This window comes from Bos taurus, chromosome 3 (genome assembly GCF_002263795.3).
Source record: "Bos taurus isolate L1 Dominette 01449 registration number 42190680 breed Hereford chromosome 3, ARS-UCD2.0, whole genome shotgun sequence".
Lineage (NCBI taxonomy): Eukaryota > Metazoa > Chordata > Mammalia > Artiodactyla > Bovidae > Bos > Bos taurus.
Window position 1 is genome coordinate 23,683,620 of NC_037330.1, and position 15,808 is coordinate 23,699,427.

Consider the following 15,808-nt stretch of genomic DNA (forward strand, 5'->3'; position numbering starts at 1 on the left):
TAATGCATTTGTAAACAAATTGGAGTGGATGTTGTACCATAAATGTATCTCTCAAGGTGACAGAAGCTTCCCACTCTTCTCAGAACCTAATCCTCCCTCCCCTGGTGTGAATAAGGATCTGGACATCTTCCCTTTGGGAGCTCAGAGCCTCCTTAACTCTGAGTAGGGAAGCATTATGAATTTCATACACCGGCCCTAAATGGGGAACTCAGACTCTGCCTCTTCTCCTGTCTCTCCACTTAAATCTAAAAAAAAAAAAAAAAAAAGTTTATTTATTTAGTATTTCTGGTATGAACTGTCTCTTGGTTCCCAAGAAATCACAATCAGAAAGTCTACTGTTCCGTTTTTGCTGTCTGCTGTGTTCTCTCAGAAGGCGCTCTGTCCTTCTTAAAAGGCTTAGAGGTAAAACCCGAAGATGTCCTGCTGCCCAAGGTAGACCCTTAAGCCCTGCCCTTCATGGTGGAGAGCAGCAGTCATTTCTGTACCATTCTGGGTACCATCCCCTGCCATTTTAGTTTTATGAGTTTCTGGTGAGGCTCATTCTTATTTGATTCCTCTGCTTTATGGATATAAAATTCTTCTTGCTGGTCTTAGGTTGGCAGAAATCATTGACTAGGTTCCCTTTAAGTTCCCCCCACCTCTGCTGCTTTTGCTTTTAGTCACTAGCAAACCAGTAGGTCACAAACCTTCCTCTGACCTCTCTACCCCCCTACCTTCAGGATGTATTACACTTGCTGACTCAAGGGATGTAGCTGTTTATTATGGAGACTGAGCTCCAGGAGACAAGAGAGTGATGGGTAGAAGTGATTTAGGGTCAAGAGTCCCTTGAGGGATAGACGTCTTAAACGGTTTATGGCTTTAAAGGGATTTTCTCCTATGGCCTAATCCTGCGTTTGGGACCTGGCTTGTAACCAGTTACAAGTTCTAAAGGGACTCTGCTGTGTTTCAGGATACTGCTTAGTGACCATCTTCAGTCCCAGCCATTTTCCTGTGGTGTTTAAGAGAAAGGCTTGATTTTCCCCTCTAATTGAAGGAGTATATCATCAACTCTAGATGGCACTGGTGGTAAAGAACCCACCTGCCAATGCAGGAGACGTGGGTTCCATCCCTGGGTCAGGAAGATCCCCGGGAGGCGGGCATGGCAACCCACTCCGGAATTTTTTCCTGGAGATTGCCAAGGACAGAGGAGCCTAATGGGCTACAGTCCATAGAGTCGCAAAGAGTCGGACACGACTGAAATGACACATCATCAACTCTGAGGATAGATATAGTGTGTTCTTTAGGGCCATGAGCCCGTCAAAATTAAGGAGGGGCTGCGGTCTCTCTGAGGCTGTTGAAATGGCATCAGGACTTAGATGAAGACTGTGAATTCCACATCTGGACTACTCAGGATATCAAGTTCAAGTATTTTCCAAAGTGCTTTTTTAATGTTTCCTGCTGACACCCTCCCTGAGAGAAAGGTTAAGTAGCATTACCCTCCTTGCACCTTTCAATGAGGGCATTGAAACAATAAGAGGTTTACTGACTTGCCTTGGGCTCTGGGGGAAGGCTGGCCCCGCTGGAATGGCAGCTGCCCATAACTCCTGTTTTCTATGCCCAAGAGTCTGGTCGCAGAGCCCGGGCTGCCTCTGGGAAGCCCTCTAAGAGGACGCAGGCAGGAAAAGCTGAAGTAGGGGCATCGTACTCAACCATAATTTTTTTTCCAAAGATTTTTTTTGATGTGGACTATTTTTAAACTCTTTTGTTGAATTTGTCACAATATTGCTTCTGCTTTATGTTTTGGTTTTTGCCTGTGAGGCAGGTGGGATCCTAGCTCCCTGACCAGGGATTGAACCCACCCCTACACCCCCCCACATTGGAAGGCAAAGTCTTAACCACTGGGCCAACAGGGAAGTCCCACTGCTCAGCCATATTCTTGCAAGTCCTGTTTGGGGACTGCCGAGGCAGAGAAAGAGCTGGACACTTCTAAATCAGTCCAAGATCTTTGACCTATAAACTGTTTTGCTGCCTTGAGCTAAGCTGTAAGAGTGATAGATGGCAGGGGTCAATTATTTTTGGCTCAAGTGCTCAGACTTGGCAGGGTGCCCTATACATTTGATATATAAACCTGACATCTACAAAAAGGTTTAGGAATCTGATGTCATCTTCTCTCTACAGCTCACATGATGGCCTGTTCTGTAGAGGGGCTCTGTAGATGGTAGATTCTAGAAGCTCCACCTCATGCTTTAAAGTAAAGAGAATCAGTTGAAAAGGAGGCTGGTCTGGGTGGCAGAGGAACAGTGTCAACTCATGAGGCCACATAGCAACTCTCACTGGACTACAGTTCGATCCGCTTCCATCCATGAAGTGGATGCGTTTCCCTGGTGGCTCAGACAGTAAAGAATCTGCCTATAATTCAGGAGACCTGAGTTTGATCCCTGGGTCGGAAAGATCCCCTGGAGAAGGGAATGGCTACCTACTCCAGTGTTCTTGCCTGGAGAATTCCGTGGACAGAGGAGTCTGGCAGTCTACAGTCCATTGGGTCACAGAGAGTCGAACTCGACTGAGGGACTAACACTTTTGTGAAGTGGATTATTCTATTAAAATGGCTCTATAGCTTTAATGATGGGGTAACAGTGGTATTCCTATTTTACAGATGAAAAACCTGAAGCTCAAAAAGGGGACTGCACAAGCCTAAGGCCAACTTGTAAACAGTACCATTCTGGGTACCATACCTTTCTGTTTTAATTTTGACAATTGTGCCAGGGGATGTTCCTATTATGGTCGATCTACAATTAAAGTGCATAAATAAGGCAAAATATGTCATCAGGTTCTAGAGATGGCTTCTAATACAGAGGGTCCCTGCGTCCCCCCCACCTGTCCCCAGGAGACCTACTAAAGCTTGAACTTCTTGGCTCACTACTCACAGGAAGCGGCAGGTCCTCACTGCAGAGCTGGGTGCTGCCGCTGGTAGTGACGCAGTCTTAGAGGAGAAGTCAGTATCCTGATGCTTCTGTTACTCTTGTGTCTTGACTGTACTTTTCCTCTGCTTCCTTCAAGGCCCCCTCCTAAGTAGCTAAAATCCTCACAAAGACTGTTGTGGGTTTCAGGAGGTCAAGATGTGTGCCGCCCCCCAACCCAGTTTTACTGAGATATAATTGACAAATAAAAATTGTGTATGTTTAGAGAAGGGCAAGCTTTAACAAGAGTAAAGAACTCATGGAACTTTGAGGCAGCATGATTAGTTTAATCCCCAATTTCTGCCAATCTGGCTGAGACGGCAAAGAGTCTGCCTGCGGTGCAGGAGACCTGGGTTTGATCCCTGGGTCAGGAGGATCCCCTGGAAAAGGCTGAGCGGCTATAATTAACACTAGCAAAAAAATTTTTTATATCAGTAAAGTAAAGAAATCAAATAAGTGTCACCAGAAATTCATAAAACTAAGATGGCAGGGTATGGTACCCAGAATGGTACTGCTTACAAGCTGGCCTTGTGGAGTCCTCTTTTTGAGCTTCAAGTTTTCTCATCTGTAAAATGGGAATACCACTGTTACCCACTGTTAAAGCTATAGAGCCATGCTAATAGAATAATCCACTTCATGAAAGTGTTAGTCACTCAGTCTTGTCTGACTCTCTGCGACTCCATGAACTGTAGCCCGCCAGGCTCCTTTGTTCATGGAATTCTCTAAGCAGGAATACTGGAGTGGATAGCCATTCCCTTCTCTGGTCAGGGTATCTTCCCAACCCAGAGACTGAATTCGGATCTCCTGAATTGCAGGCAGATTCTTTACCTTCTGAGCCACCAGGGAAACCCATCCATTTCATAGATGGAAGCAGATCGACTATAATCTGGTGGCAGTTGGCATGTGGCCCTGTGAGTTACTACTGTTTCTCTGCCACCTAGATCAGCCTCCTTTTCAATTGATTCTATTTACTTTAAAGCATGAAATGGAGTCTCTAGGATCTGCCACCTAGGGCTTGGAACTCTATACATTTTATTGGACTGTGCCATCAATTTTCATGGCAATCAAAGCCAGACCTGGTAAGGGGATGAGGCCAGACCCACGTGATCTTGATCTGTGTTTGTTTTGTTTGGAGCAGGTATCCCTGGTCACCTCCCTCATCCTGTTCTTCCTGGATGGAACAAGACGACAAACAGGGTGTGTGTGAAGCCCAGGACTCACAAGACAAGGGCATGGGCTCTGATTTTGAGAACTGTGAAGACAGGGAAGGGGACCCAGACGAAAGAGGAATGGGTTCTAACCCACAGGATGCAGACAAGAGAGAAGGGCACCTGGGGCAGGAGATGGGCTCCGACCCACAGGATGAAGCTCCAAGAGGACACTCAGAGGAGAGGGAACTGATGTCTAACATCTGCACAGGTGAGGAAAGAGCTGGGGAATTTCTGTGGAAGTTACCCCATTCACATTGTTTTCTAGCTCCTTTAGAGTGATAATCATGGGCAGCATTCTTGGAAGGCAGCTTTCTAGCTGCTCCTGCTGCTAAGCCGCTTCAGTCGTGTCTGACTCCGTGCAACCCCAGAGACAGCAGCCCACCAGGCTCCCCCGTCCCTGGGATTCTCCAGGCAAGAACACTGGAGTGGGTTGCCATTTCCTTCTCCAATGCATGAAAGTGAAAAGTGAAAGTGAAGTCACTCAGTCGTGTCCGGCTCTTAGCGACCCCATGGACTGCAGCCTACCAGGCTCCTCCATTGGAGACCATTAAGCAGATTCTGTACCACCTTACAGCAGCTGGTGCAGTGGTAAAGAATCTGCCTGCCAATGCAGGAAATGCAAAGGGACACAGGTTAGATCCCTGGGTCGGGAAGATGCCCTGGAGCAGGAAAATGGCAACCCACTCCAGTATTCTTGCCTGGGAAATCCCATGGACAGAGGAAGCTGGCAGACTAAAGTCCATGGGGTCACAAAGAGTCGGACATGACTGAGCGATGGCACACACGCTGTCTTAAGTCTGAGGAACATCTCTTTTCTTTGGTCTGGGGAGGAGCTGTAGCTGGTAAACAAGGGTGAAGAAGGTAACTCACTGGTGTGCACTTTATAATACAAAATATTGCTATAAAATGACACTTGTAACAGCTCAAGAAGGAACACAGGTAATACTGGGCCCTACCCTCCTGGGGTTGCTGGAGAGTTATATGAGTTGCTTAGCACAGATCCAGATGTTTAGTTAGTCATCATCCCTGCTTGCAGATAAATAAACCCAATGGCAAGACACCTGCCTGGGATCACGTGGCTAATACCCAAAGTGCCCAAGTGAAAGTGAAAGCGAAGTAACTCAGTCGTGTCCGACTCTTTTCGACCCCATGGACTGTAGCCTACCAGGCTCCTCCATCCATGGGATTTTCCAGGCAAGAATACTGGAGTGGGTTGCCATTTCCTTCTCCAGGAAATCTTCCCCACCCAGGCATTGAACCCAGATCTCCTGCATTGTAGGCAGACGCTTTACCATCTGAGCCACCAGGGAAGATAAGTGCCCAAGGGCTCTCCTAAATCTTTGCAGTTCTTCATCTAGAAAGAGTAAATACTGGGCATCCATCCACTTCCTTGGTTCCATCTTTGGGCTTTTGTTGCTTGATCCTGCTCATGCCCTGGGGACTGAAATGAGCTGAAATACCTTACGATCAGGATCCTGAGGTTACAGTTCTTCCCCATGACATCTCCCAGACCTCCTGTGCCCTCCCCTGCAGTGCACAGAATGGTCTTTCATATGTCTGGGGATAAGCAACCAGAGGCAGATAGATATGTGTTCTGGATCAGCCTCCAGGCTGGACTCATCAGCTAGCTCCAGATCCTGCACTCACCTCCCCTTTTCCCTACTCCCCACCCAAACAGCGCCTGCCCCCACACACACCGCCCCCCCACAGAGTAAAGCCCTTAAGTTGGGATGTGTTTGGTTTGTTGTTCCACCTTAAGCTGTTGCAGACTGACCAATCATACTAAAAAACAGACCAGTGAGCTAGGCCAGGTGATCTCTTCTTGTGGTTGGCCAGAGTGGCCTTGTCTTTTGAGGCTAGGGCTGTGAAAGGGATTGTTGGCTCGAAGAGTGGAGCAGGTCTCTTCTGAGGTCACAGAAAGTCCCACCTGGCCCAGAGTTGACCATCTCAAGCGCGCTGCCAGGCCTTCAGGCAGCCACGCTGAGCAGAGCCCCAGGTCCAGTGGTTGGGGCCTAGGTCCAGAGACAGCTGCCTGAAGAACTGGAGGGGCAAGGGGAAGGTGAGCTTTAGGCCATCCCTGAGTCTCCAGGTGGGAAGGAGGCTGGAATTGAGGATTGAGTGGGCACGGACCTTGGAGAGACATGTTAAGAGGTTCCGGGGGAGGAGATTACCTTGTGGCCCACACTCTTATTGTGACAGGCTTCCTCTGGGTTTCTCTTGAACGTCAAGCCTAGTCATCCCCATGGCCTCCTTTTCTGTTGCAGAGGGGCTGCTGAGCGAGGAAGACGGGGTTGCAAGCCGTGAGGAAGAGGATGACCAATCTGGCGTAGTTGAGATGGCCATGTTCCCAGGGCTGTCTGAGTCCGACAGCATTTCCCGGAGCCCCCAGGAAGAGGAGGAAGAGGAGAGCGCAGGGGAGAACCGGCTAGAGGAGGAAGAGGAGCAGCCGCCCCCTGCCGTGCTTCCCTGGAGGCGGCACCTCTCCCTGGGGAGTCGGCACCGGGGCGACAAGCCTGCCCACCGCCGCTTCCGCCGCCTCCACCACCCCATGTCCATGGACCTCGGGGAGCTCGACAGCCTGATGGCCAGCATCATGGACGCGCCCACCATCTGCCCCGACTGCGGGGAGAGCTTCAGCCCTGGCGCCGCCTTCCTGCAGCACCAGCGCATCCACCGCCTGGCCGAGGCCGCCGCAGCCGCTAGCCTGGAGCCCTTCGGCTTCGCTGGCGAGTGCGAAGCGGTGGTGGGGATGATGGGCGTGGGCGGGGGCTTCGGGGCAGGGCCCGCGCTGGCCCGGCCCCCGCGCGAGAAGCCCTTCCGCTGCGGGGAGTGCGGCAAGGGCTTCAGCCGCAACACCTACCTGACCAACCACCTGCGGCTGCACACAGGCGAGCGGCCCAACCTGTGCGCCGACTGCGGCAAGAGCTTCAGCTGGCGAGCCGACCTGCTCAAGCACCGGCGGCTGCACACGGGCGAGAAGCCCTACCCGTGCCCCGAGTGCGGCGAGGCCTTCAGCCTCAGCTCGCACCTACTGAGCCACCGGCGCGCGCACGCCGCGGCAAGCGGCGCAGGGCCGGCGGCGCTGCGGCCCTTCGCCTGCGGGGAGTGCGGCAAGGGCTTCGTGCGCCGCTCGCACCTGGCCAACCACCAGCGCATCCACACGGGCGAGAAGCCCCACGGCTGCAGCGAGTGCGGCAAGCGCTTCAGCTGGCGCTCGGACCTGGTGAAGCACCAGCGCGTGCACACGGGCGAGAAGCCGTACATGTGTTCCGAGTGCGGGGAGACCTTCAGCGTCAGCTCGCACCTCTTCACACACAAGCGCACGCACTCGGGCGAGCGGCCCTACGTGTGCCGCGAGTGTGGCAAGGGCTTCGGGCGCAACTCGCACCTGGTGAACCACCTGCGAGTGCACACCGGCGAGAAGCCCTTCCGCTGCGGCCAATGCGAGAAGCGCTTCAGCGACTTCTCCACGCTCACGCAGCACCAGCGCACGCACACGGGCGAGAAGCCCTACACGTGCATCGAGTGCGGCAAGAGCTTCATCCAGAGCTCGCACCTTATCCGCCACCGCCGCATCCACACAGGCAACAAGCCGCACAAGTGCGCGGGCTGTGGCAAGGGCTTCCGCTACAAGACGCACCTGGCGCAGCATCAGAAGCTGCACCTGTGTTAGGGCTGGGCCCAGCGGAGGCTACCCTGGGCGGGGCGGGGGTGGGAAATCACGTGGGGAATAGGTGTCCTGGGGACAGACCCTGTAGAAAGAAACGGGGAAGGGGGGCGGGAGGCACAATCTGAGAATGACTGGGGAGCCTTTTAGGTGTTAGGAGTCCCGAAGGGGTGGGTTGAATAAGAATTGTTCTTTGGGAGGGGCTGTATTTTGCCTGCCTCCTCCCTAACGGTGAAATGTTTGGGAGATGTGCTTGAGCGTGGTGATTTCATCCAGTGCACGCTGTAGGGAGTGAAGGGTGTGGAGGAGCAGGCATTTTGAGGACTTTTAGGAAGAGGAGATAGTGGGGTGGGGGAGGGTACAGGATGGCAGGCAGCACAGTAGGTTGGGCCGTGATGGCCTCTGGGAAGCAGGGAGAGGGTGTGGATGGAGTGAGAGTTCTGGGATAAAATCAAAGGTGTGCATGAGTAATTCTGTCCTGGCTTCACCAGGTATTAAGCCACTGTTTGCCCTGTTCCTCCCACATCAGCTGCAGTCCCACAAAAAGCAGAGGAACTTTGTCAGTCCTACAGGAGTGGATATTTTGTGTACTCTTCCCTTCCTTTCTCTGAGCCACAGTTAGCTGCTATATTGAGGCGTCCAGAGGAAACTGGGCAGAATTTTCAGCTACACACCCTCATTTCCAGGGCAGAATCTCTGAGGTTTAGAAAATCATTCGTAACTGGTTTTCAGATCAGGGAGCTCTTGGTACTGCTCCTGGTTCTTTGCTACTTTAAAACAATCTAGCCTCATGCTGGATTAGGCTGGTCTGTGTGGATGACCAGACCCCCACCCCTGGTGTCAGGTGTGTTCCAGGCCCAGTGTTATTTCAGGTCTCATCTGTGGTCTTTAAGTGCTGGGAAATGGAACAATTCCAGCCATGTGTGACTCTTCCTTTCCCCAGGTCAGCTTGATGCTTGTGTCAAGTGAAACTCGGGCCATCAATGGTTGCCCTAGTGACCTGCTGCAAAAGTCAGTTTGCTCAGACTTTTGCTGGCCTTCTGTGAGAAATCCAGGAAATCAAGATGTTCCCATGTCGGGCCACAAGGCTCCCTTGTCTCATTTGTATCTGTGTACCCCTCCCCCTCTGCAGTGACTGGGGAGCTACTCCAACTCCCACCTCCACCCATATGGTTATGGGCTCTGGTCTGAGCAGAAATTTCTCTTTCCTACACAGGGAGGCACAGTAGAAAGCTCAAGACTTTACACAAGGAGGGCACAAGCAGGGAGAGGTATAAATGCAAAATTGCCAAATAGCACAAGCAACAAGTGTTGTCTGGTGGTTCTATAAATGCCAAAATAGCACTTTTCTATTTGTAAAGTGCTTTATGCTTTTGAATGATTGTTAGTTGTTTCTCACGTCTTTGTGAGGTAGGACAGTATTATGACCCCTGTCTTAGGGAAGGCCAGGGGACAGGAGTGCGACAGGCGGTTCTGAAGAGAGGCAAACAGCAGTGTGGATAGGTGGGTCTGACCTACTGTGCTCTCCAGTTCAGCTGCTAGGAAGACTGACCTATTGTGATGTATGTAATATAAGGACACTGAAAATTCTTATGCTTGATGGAAAAACTTAAGGCTAGTCTAGAAGGGCCAAAGATGTCCTTGTTGACAAAGCTGGTCTTTGTCATGTAATTAGCATGTCCTGGACATGTTCCATTTCTAGTCGGGGCTGTAGATGACTCTTGTACAGACTTCAGTGACCTATGCTGAAAATCCCTCCCTTAGGGTTAGCCTTTAGAAGGTAGAGTTGTGGAAAGCGGTTTTGTTTTCTTTATTAGTGATTGTTACCCTCTACTTTTCATGAAAGCATCTTCACAAACTGTTGGACACACTTGACGAGGAAAAAAAAAATCCACAAGATTGTTTTTGTTGTTTTAGCAAACTTTCTATGGATGCTGGTAAGTTATACTTGGTTGTACTTTAGCAAAGAACTTCTTTGGGGACTGTAGGAAAGCATGTTTTTGCCATCATAACACTTAAAAAAAATTCCTGAGAAATCTGGGTTTGTATAATGCCTGTTGATCTTGCTCTCTAAATTGGTTTATTGTTATTCACAAATGCAAATAGATTTTTAAACTATAGATAGTTTTGGAAGATACTAATTCCTTTTTTATTTTGGTTGAGAGTAATCTGAGCAAAGCAAGTGTCCATTATTTATTCTGACTCTTGAAGTCTGAATACTAAGTGTGTAAGACTCACATGAAAATAATATAGCCAATTTGTAGGTAATCTTATTCCTTTTTTTTTTTTAAATGCACATCTACCTCTTCCAGCTGTTTTAAGTTCTCTCAAGTCTGTGCCTATGAAATCTCATCCAACTTTTGGTTATTCATGGGTTTATGATCCACATTCTGGGTCACTTGGTCTTTTGCTGACATTTTCATACTATTGCAGTCTCATCCACACCAGCTGTCAAGCATGGGTTCAATGGGAAGAGGAGACTGAAACTATTGTTCAATAATTTACTGGCAGTGGAAATCTTTGGATGTCACTGACCTCCTCCGTTCTTTAAGTTACTATAGATAAGAAAGCCAGCTACTACTTCAGGATCCCTTCTATGAGTGCATCCCTTAGCAAAAGAAAACTGTCCAGCCACCAGCACCCTACTCATGGTGCATCTAAGATGTGATTCCATTTTCCTTATGATTCTTCAGGGAGCATAGCTGCATTAAGTGAGGTTAATTGCATTCAGGAAGTTGTTTCTTATATTAGTCCTAGAAAATTAGTATTTCTAAAGCAAACCCTGGTAACTGTGGTTCACCCTTAAAAATGTTCATCTGAAGACTCCTTCTACCAACTCATTCATGATGGTGGAGGCAAATGTATCATTTGTTTCCTGGGGAGCTGGGTCAAGTGCAGGCTGCACTTTTCTGAGAACAGAGAGCAGGTTTAAATAGGTTAAATGGCTTGATTAAATATTGAGCGCTGAGTTGGAAGGAGAAGATAAGTTAACCCCTTGAGCCATGTGGCCTCTTTAAGATCCTGAGGCTATACATATGTGAAGAAGTACAAATTAAGAACCTGTGTTCATAGACAATCGGAACTGTGTTTCTGAAGTTTGTGCACATTTTCCTTCACTGTAATGTTATTTTACAACTGTTTGTTATAATAGTGAATAATTTAATGATTTAAAAATAACAGGTTTTGTGTGAGTGTGTGCTTGTATATGTGAGAATTGCCTTATTTTCAGGTTGTTTTATTTAAATGATGGTTCCTTGGACAGCATTCTGGTGTTCAGCAACCAGTGTGGAATATTTGTCATTAAATCCAGATCAGTCTTTTACCATGTCAGTCTTTCTTCTTTACCCATTAAATAGCACTTGTCACCCATTAAATAGCACTCAGTTCAATCTATGGAAGTTATGCTCTGGTAGAACAACGGTCAGCAAGATGCCAAATCCAACCCTTCCCTTTGTGTGAATAAAATTTTACTGGGAGACTTCCCTGGTGGTCCAGTGGTTAAGAATCCACCTTTCAATGAAGAGGACTTGGTGTGATCCCTGGTCAAGGAACTAAGATCCCGCCACAACTGGAGAGCCCAAGTACTGCAGCAAAAGATCCTGAGTGCCGAAACTGCTGCTGCTGCTGCTAAGTCGCGTCAGTCGTGTCCGACTCTGTGCAACCCCATAGACGGCAGCCCACCAGGCTCCCCCGTCCCTGGGATTCTCCAGGCAAGAACGCTGGAGTGGGTTGCCATTTCCTTCTCCAGTGTGTGAAAGTGAAAGTGAAGTCGCTCAGTCGTGTCCGACTCCTAGCGATCCCATGGACTGCAGCCTACCAGGTTCCTCCTCCCATGGGATTTTCCAGGCAAGAGTACTGGAGTGGGGTGCCATTGCCTTCGCCGAGTGCCGAAACTAAGACCCAACAAAGACAAATAAATTTTTTTAAAAAAATTATTGGAATACAGTTCTACTTAGCCTTCCTTACATAGTGTCTATGGCTGCTTGTGCACTAAAATGGCAAGGTTGAGTAGTTGTGACAGAGGCTATATGTGACCCACGATCCCAAGATATTTACCACCTGAATCTTTACAGAAAATGTTTGCGCACTCCTGATTTAGAATGTCTAGGTGGATCCTAGAACATTCTGGAATTGGCTGATGTCTAAGTAGTCTGCCCATTCTAGCCAATAATTCAGAGCAACATTTCTGCACTAACGTGGCTTTGGGCTGTTGGGAATGTGTTAATGTTATACTGTTGTTGCAGTTTCCAAAGACCTGTCTTCATTCCTTGTAAGAAGCAATCTGTGGGGGATTTTGGCAGTAGGCAGGAAAACTACAGTGATGGAGGAGGGAAGCAGTTTCAGGTCCCGCTTCCAATCTGTAAAAAATGTATTCCTGAATCACACAACAAAGTATTTTCTTCCACCCAGTTTTCAAAAATATAGCTTAATGACTCCAGATTATATGGAATGCAACTTATCAGCTAGACTGAATTTGTGCTAAAAGTATTTTCTAGCTAGTCTCTGCCCATGAAAACAATGACACAGCAGTTTGAAAAGAAGGGGTTCTAAGTAATAGAAAAGAGCATGAAAGGCAGCTTAATTTCTTTTAGTGATCGCAACTACCTCCTCAAGTGAATATCCACAGCCTTTGGGCTGCTGAGCAGGGCCAGCAACTGCTGGGTTCTAGTCCCGTAAGGAGGCAGTCAGTTCTGATTGCAGCATTTCTCCCTGAGCCTGACTATTCTGGCTCGAAGCAACCACCAGTCTAATTCCTAGACCTTGGGAAGCTATGTTAAACCAAGCATTTGAAGTACCTGTTCAGTGCCCTATGGGAACACACAGTAAACCTGGCCTTAGGTGCTCCCTGGTGAGGGGATGCTCAACCTGGACTTCAATTAGAGCAGCCTCTATCCATGTTCCAGTTAGAGAAAGTATGTCTCGTCAACTTAGAATTCTCCAGGTTTGATTCATTTCAGACAGATTTTCTTAATATAACATTAACTGCACAGTAGGTTTACCTTGTTAGTTGCTAAGTCATGTCTGACCCTGTGACCCCATGGACTACAGCACGCCAGGCTTCCTTGCCCTTCAGTATCTCCTGGAGTTTGCTCAAATTCATACTCATTGAATCGGTGATGCCACCCAACCATCTCATCCTCTTTCACCCCCTTCTCCTCCTGTCGTCCCTCTTTCCCAGCGGCAGGGTCTTTTCCAGTGAGTCGGCTCTTCCTGTCAGGTGGCCAAAGTATTGGAGCTTCAGCTTCAGCATCAGTCCTTCCAATGAATATTCAGGGTTGATTTCCTTTAGGACTGACAGGTTTGATCTGGAGAGTTTTAAAAACAACCCTCTCCCAAACAAACAAACTGTTCAAGGCACTGGTTAACTGGTCTGGGGTGATGTCCAAGTACCCATGATTTTATAAAGGCTTCCCAGGTGATTTAATGGGTATTTCATGGAAACTCAGCCAGGATTGGGAGGTCTGTAGGATGAATTAAGCACCTCCTTTCTTCCTTGGGGATTATGGTTAGGTAAGACTCCTAAGCCGCAAATCCTTTTGTCTGCCATGGGGTACAAAGGGGACCGGTCAGATGCAAAGGGCATTGTCAGATACAGCAGGCTCTGCTGCCTGTCTACTCTTGGTAGGCCTCTGTTTCACACATGCCTTCCCCAAATAGTTAAAGATAATAAGTAAGAGTCAGGAAGAATGCCTGTCTTTGCTGTTCCTCAGATAATGCCCCAGGGGCATCGCTGGCTGCCACCAGCCCTTCTCTGTATTTGCCAACTGCAGAAAGCCTGCCTTCCCTTCTTTCTGACCTTCATCCCTTGTCTCAGCTCACTTAACAAAGCAAAATTCCACACATTTCTCTTTTTCTCAGCTGCACTTGGCAGTCAAATTGCTTCCTAAATTTTGCCGCTGGAGGGAAAGAGGAGGAGGTCCCAGCTTGAGCAGACGAGTGTCGTGCTCTTGTCTTTCCCGGCCAGAGCTCAAGTGTCTGTAGTTCCCTGCTTCCTGCCTGTGTTTCAAGGTCACTTCTGCTAACCTCAGACACATTCCATTGGTTTTCAATTTCCAGCTGCCCCGATGGAATCCAAGTAACACTGTTCACAGCCCTCTGTAGCCACTGTGATGAGGTGGGTCACCTCATCACAGTGACCAAGATGCTCAGCTTTGGAAACCAAAGAGGTGGGTGGCAAAGTGTCCCAAGTACCAAGTTGTCCTATGCTTAAGAAGGTTGAAAAAAAGGTATCAGTGTGTGTGCAGTGCTCAGGTTGGCATTCCCACGTATGTATTTGGAGGGATTTCATCCGGACTGAAAGGTTCCAGGCCCCCCAAGTTGCTGGAGACTAGGGATTGATTCAATGGAAGCAGTTCAGAGCAGACATCTGCAGAAGATGCTCCTTTGATTTTCCCCAGCAGACAGCCTTCCCTGTATACCTATGATTAAGCAAGAGCTGTTTTGCCCACTGCTGACAGACATGTTCCTAATCAGGGCTGGCTGTGTAATTTTCAGGGCTCTGCAAAATCAAAGGGGGGGCCCTTGCGGCAGAGCATGAAGTCAAACACGGGTCACCTTGCAATCCACATGCTGGTGAAGATGCCCTGCTCATAACTACCAGTGACTTCACACTCCAGCTGGTGGGGGGAGGAATATAGATCCCCGGCTGTGAGTAGGCTCTCCCTACCTTAAGGGCCAATGTCTATGCCAGGAGGGCCAGTAGCCCACCTCATGCCCACCCCCTGTCTCCAGCATCTATTTTGGAAGAAGGGCTGTCTTTGCTGGTGCAGTTTCTTCTGTTTATGGTGGAAAGACTGCGTATGAGAAGCTTCAGTTTTCGGACAGACTGGTGACTGTACCCGAGTTTGTGACTAACCTTAGGGCCCCCTGGGCTTCCCTTATGGCTCAGATGGTAAAGCGTCTGCCTGCAATGCAGGAGACCTGGGTTTGATCCCTGGGTCGGGAAGATCCCCTGGAGAAGGAAATGGCAACCCGCTCCAGTACTCTTGCCTGGAAAATTCCATGGACAGAGGAACCTGGTAGGCTTTAGTTCATGGGATCGCAAAGAATCAGACATGACGAGCAACTTCACTTATCACTTATCAGGGCCCCCTGCCCTTGGGAATGGAGTGGTCAATCCACTTTTTATTGGATTCCATCCCAACACAGCCTCCATTCTGTCATAATGAACTTCTTTCACGCCTTGAAATACCAGATCCCCTCCCTGCTCAAGACCCCTGGGATCTTGGGCCATGACATAGGAAAAGGACTCCCCCATGAACTTCTCCCAGACACCCTTGATGCTTTTTAAAATTATTTATTTATGGCTGCCCTGGGTCTTCGTTGCTACATGCGGCCTTTCTCTAGTTGGAGTGTGAGGGCTGCTCATTGTGGTGGTTTTTCTTGTGGAGCACAGGCTCTAGGGGTGTGGGCTTTAGTAGCTGTGGTGCATGGGTTTAATTGTCTCTTAGCATGTGGGATCTTTCCGAACCAGGGGTTGAACCCATGTTTCCTGCCTTGGCAGGTGGATTCTTAACCACTTGGACCACCAGGGAAGTCCCCTCCCTTGATGCTTTAAGAAGCACTTGCTATAGCTTGAGGGATTGAGCTGTCCTTACCCTGAGTCGCTTGGGCTTCCCTGGTGGCTCTGTGGTAAAGAATCCACCTGCAATGCAGGAGATACGCAGGTTTGATCCCTGGGTCAGGAAGATCCCATGGCAAAGCGCATGGCCACCCACTGCAGTATTCTTGCCTGGGAAATCCTATAGACAGAGGAGGCTGGTGGACTATGGTTCTTGGTGTCGAAAAGAGTCACATGACTGAGCACGCACGCTTCCCAAGTCACTTAAGGGAATGGGAGATTTTCTTATGAGTTCAGCTTTTCAGTAAAAGTAGGATCCCCTTTTTTCTGTAGTTCAAAAACTCTCTGGGCATGAGGTTGTTTCAGGTTGTGTATCTAATTGCTGCTGCTGCTAAGTCGCTTCAGTCGTGTCCGACTCTGTGCAACCCCA

The 15,808-nt window shown here is 48.8% G+C and overlaps 1 protein-coding gene across 2 annotated transcripts in view; it reads left to right on the top strand.

Moving 5' to 3' along the window:
- ZNF697 (zinc finger protein 697) overlaps positions 1-11,139 on the top strand; it is a 34,828-nt gene extending 23,689 nt beyond the window's left edge. Inside the window, exons 2-3 of one of the 2 annotated variants that reach the window (XM_005204046.5) lie at positions 4,078-4,358; positions 6,415-11,139. In XM_005204046.5, the coding sequence (XP_005204103.1) occupies positions 4,115-4,358; positions 6,415-7,823 (1,653 nt within the window). In that variant the 5' untranslated portion in view covers positions 4,078-4,114 and the 3' untranslated portion in view covers positions 7,824-11,139. Of the gene's footprint in view, positions 1-4,077; positions 4,359-6,414 lie in introns of those variants that run through there. The other variant, NM_001192418.3, reaches the window with a different exon arrangement.
- Positions 11,140-15,808: the final 4,669 nt, after the last annotated feature.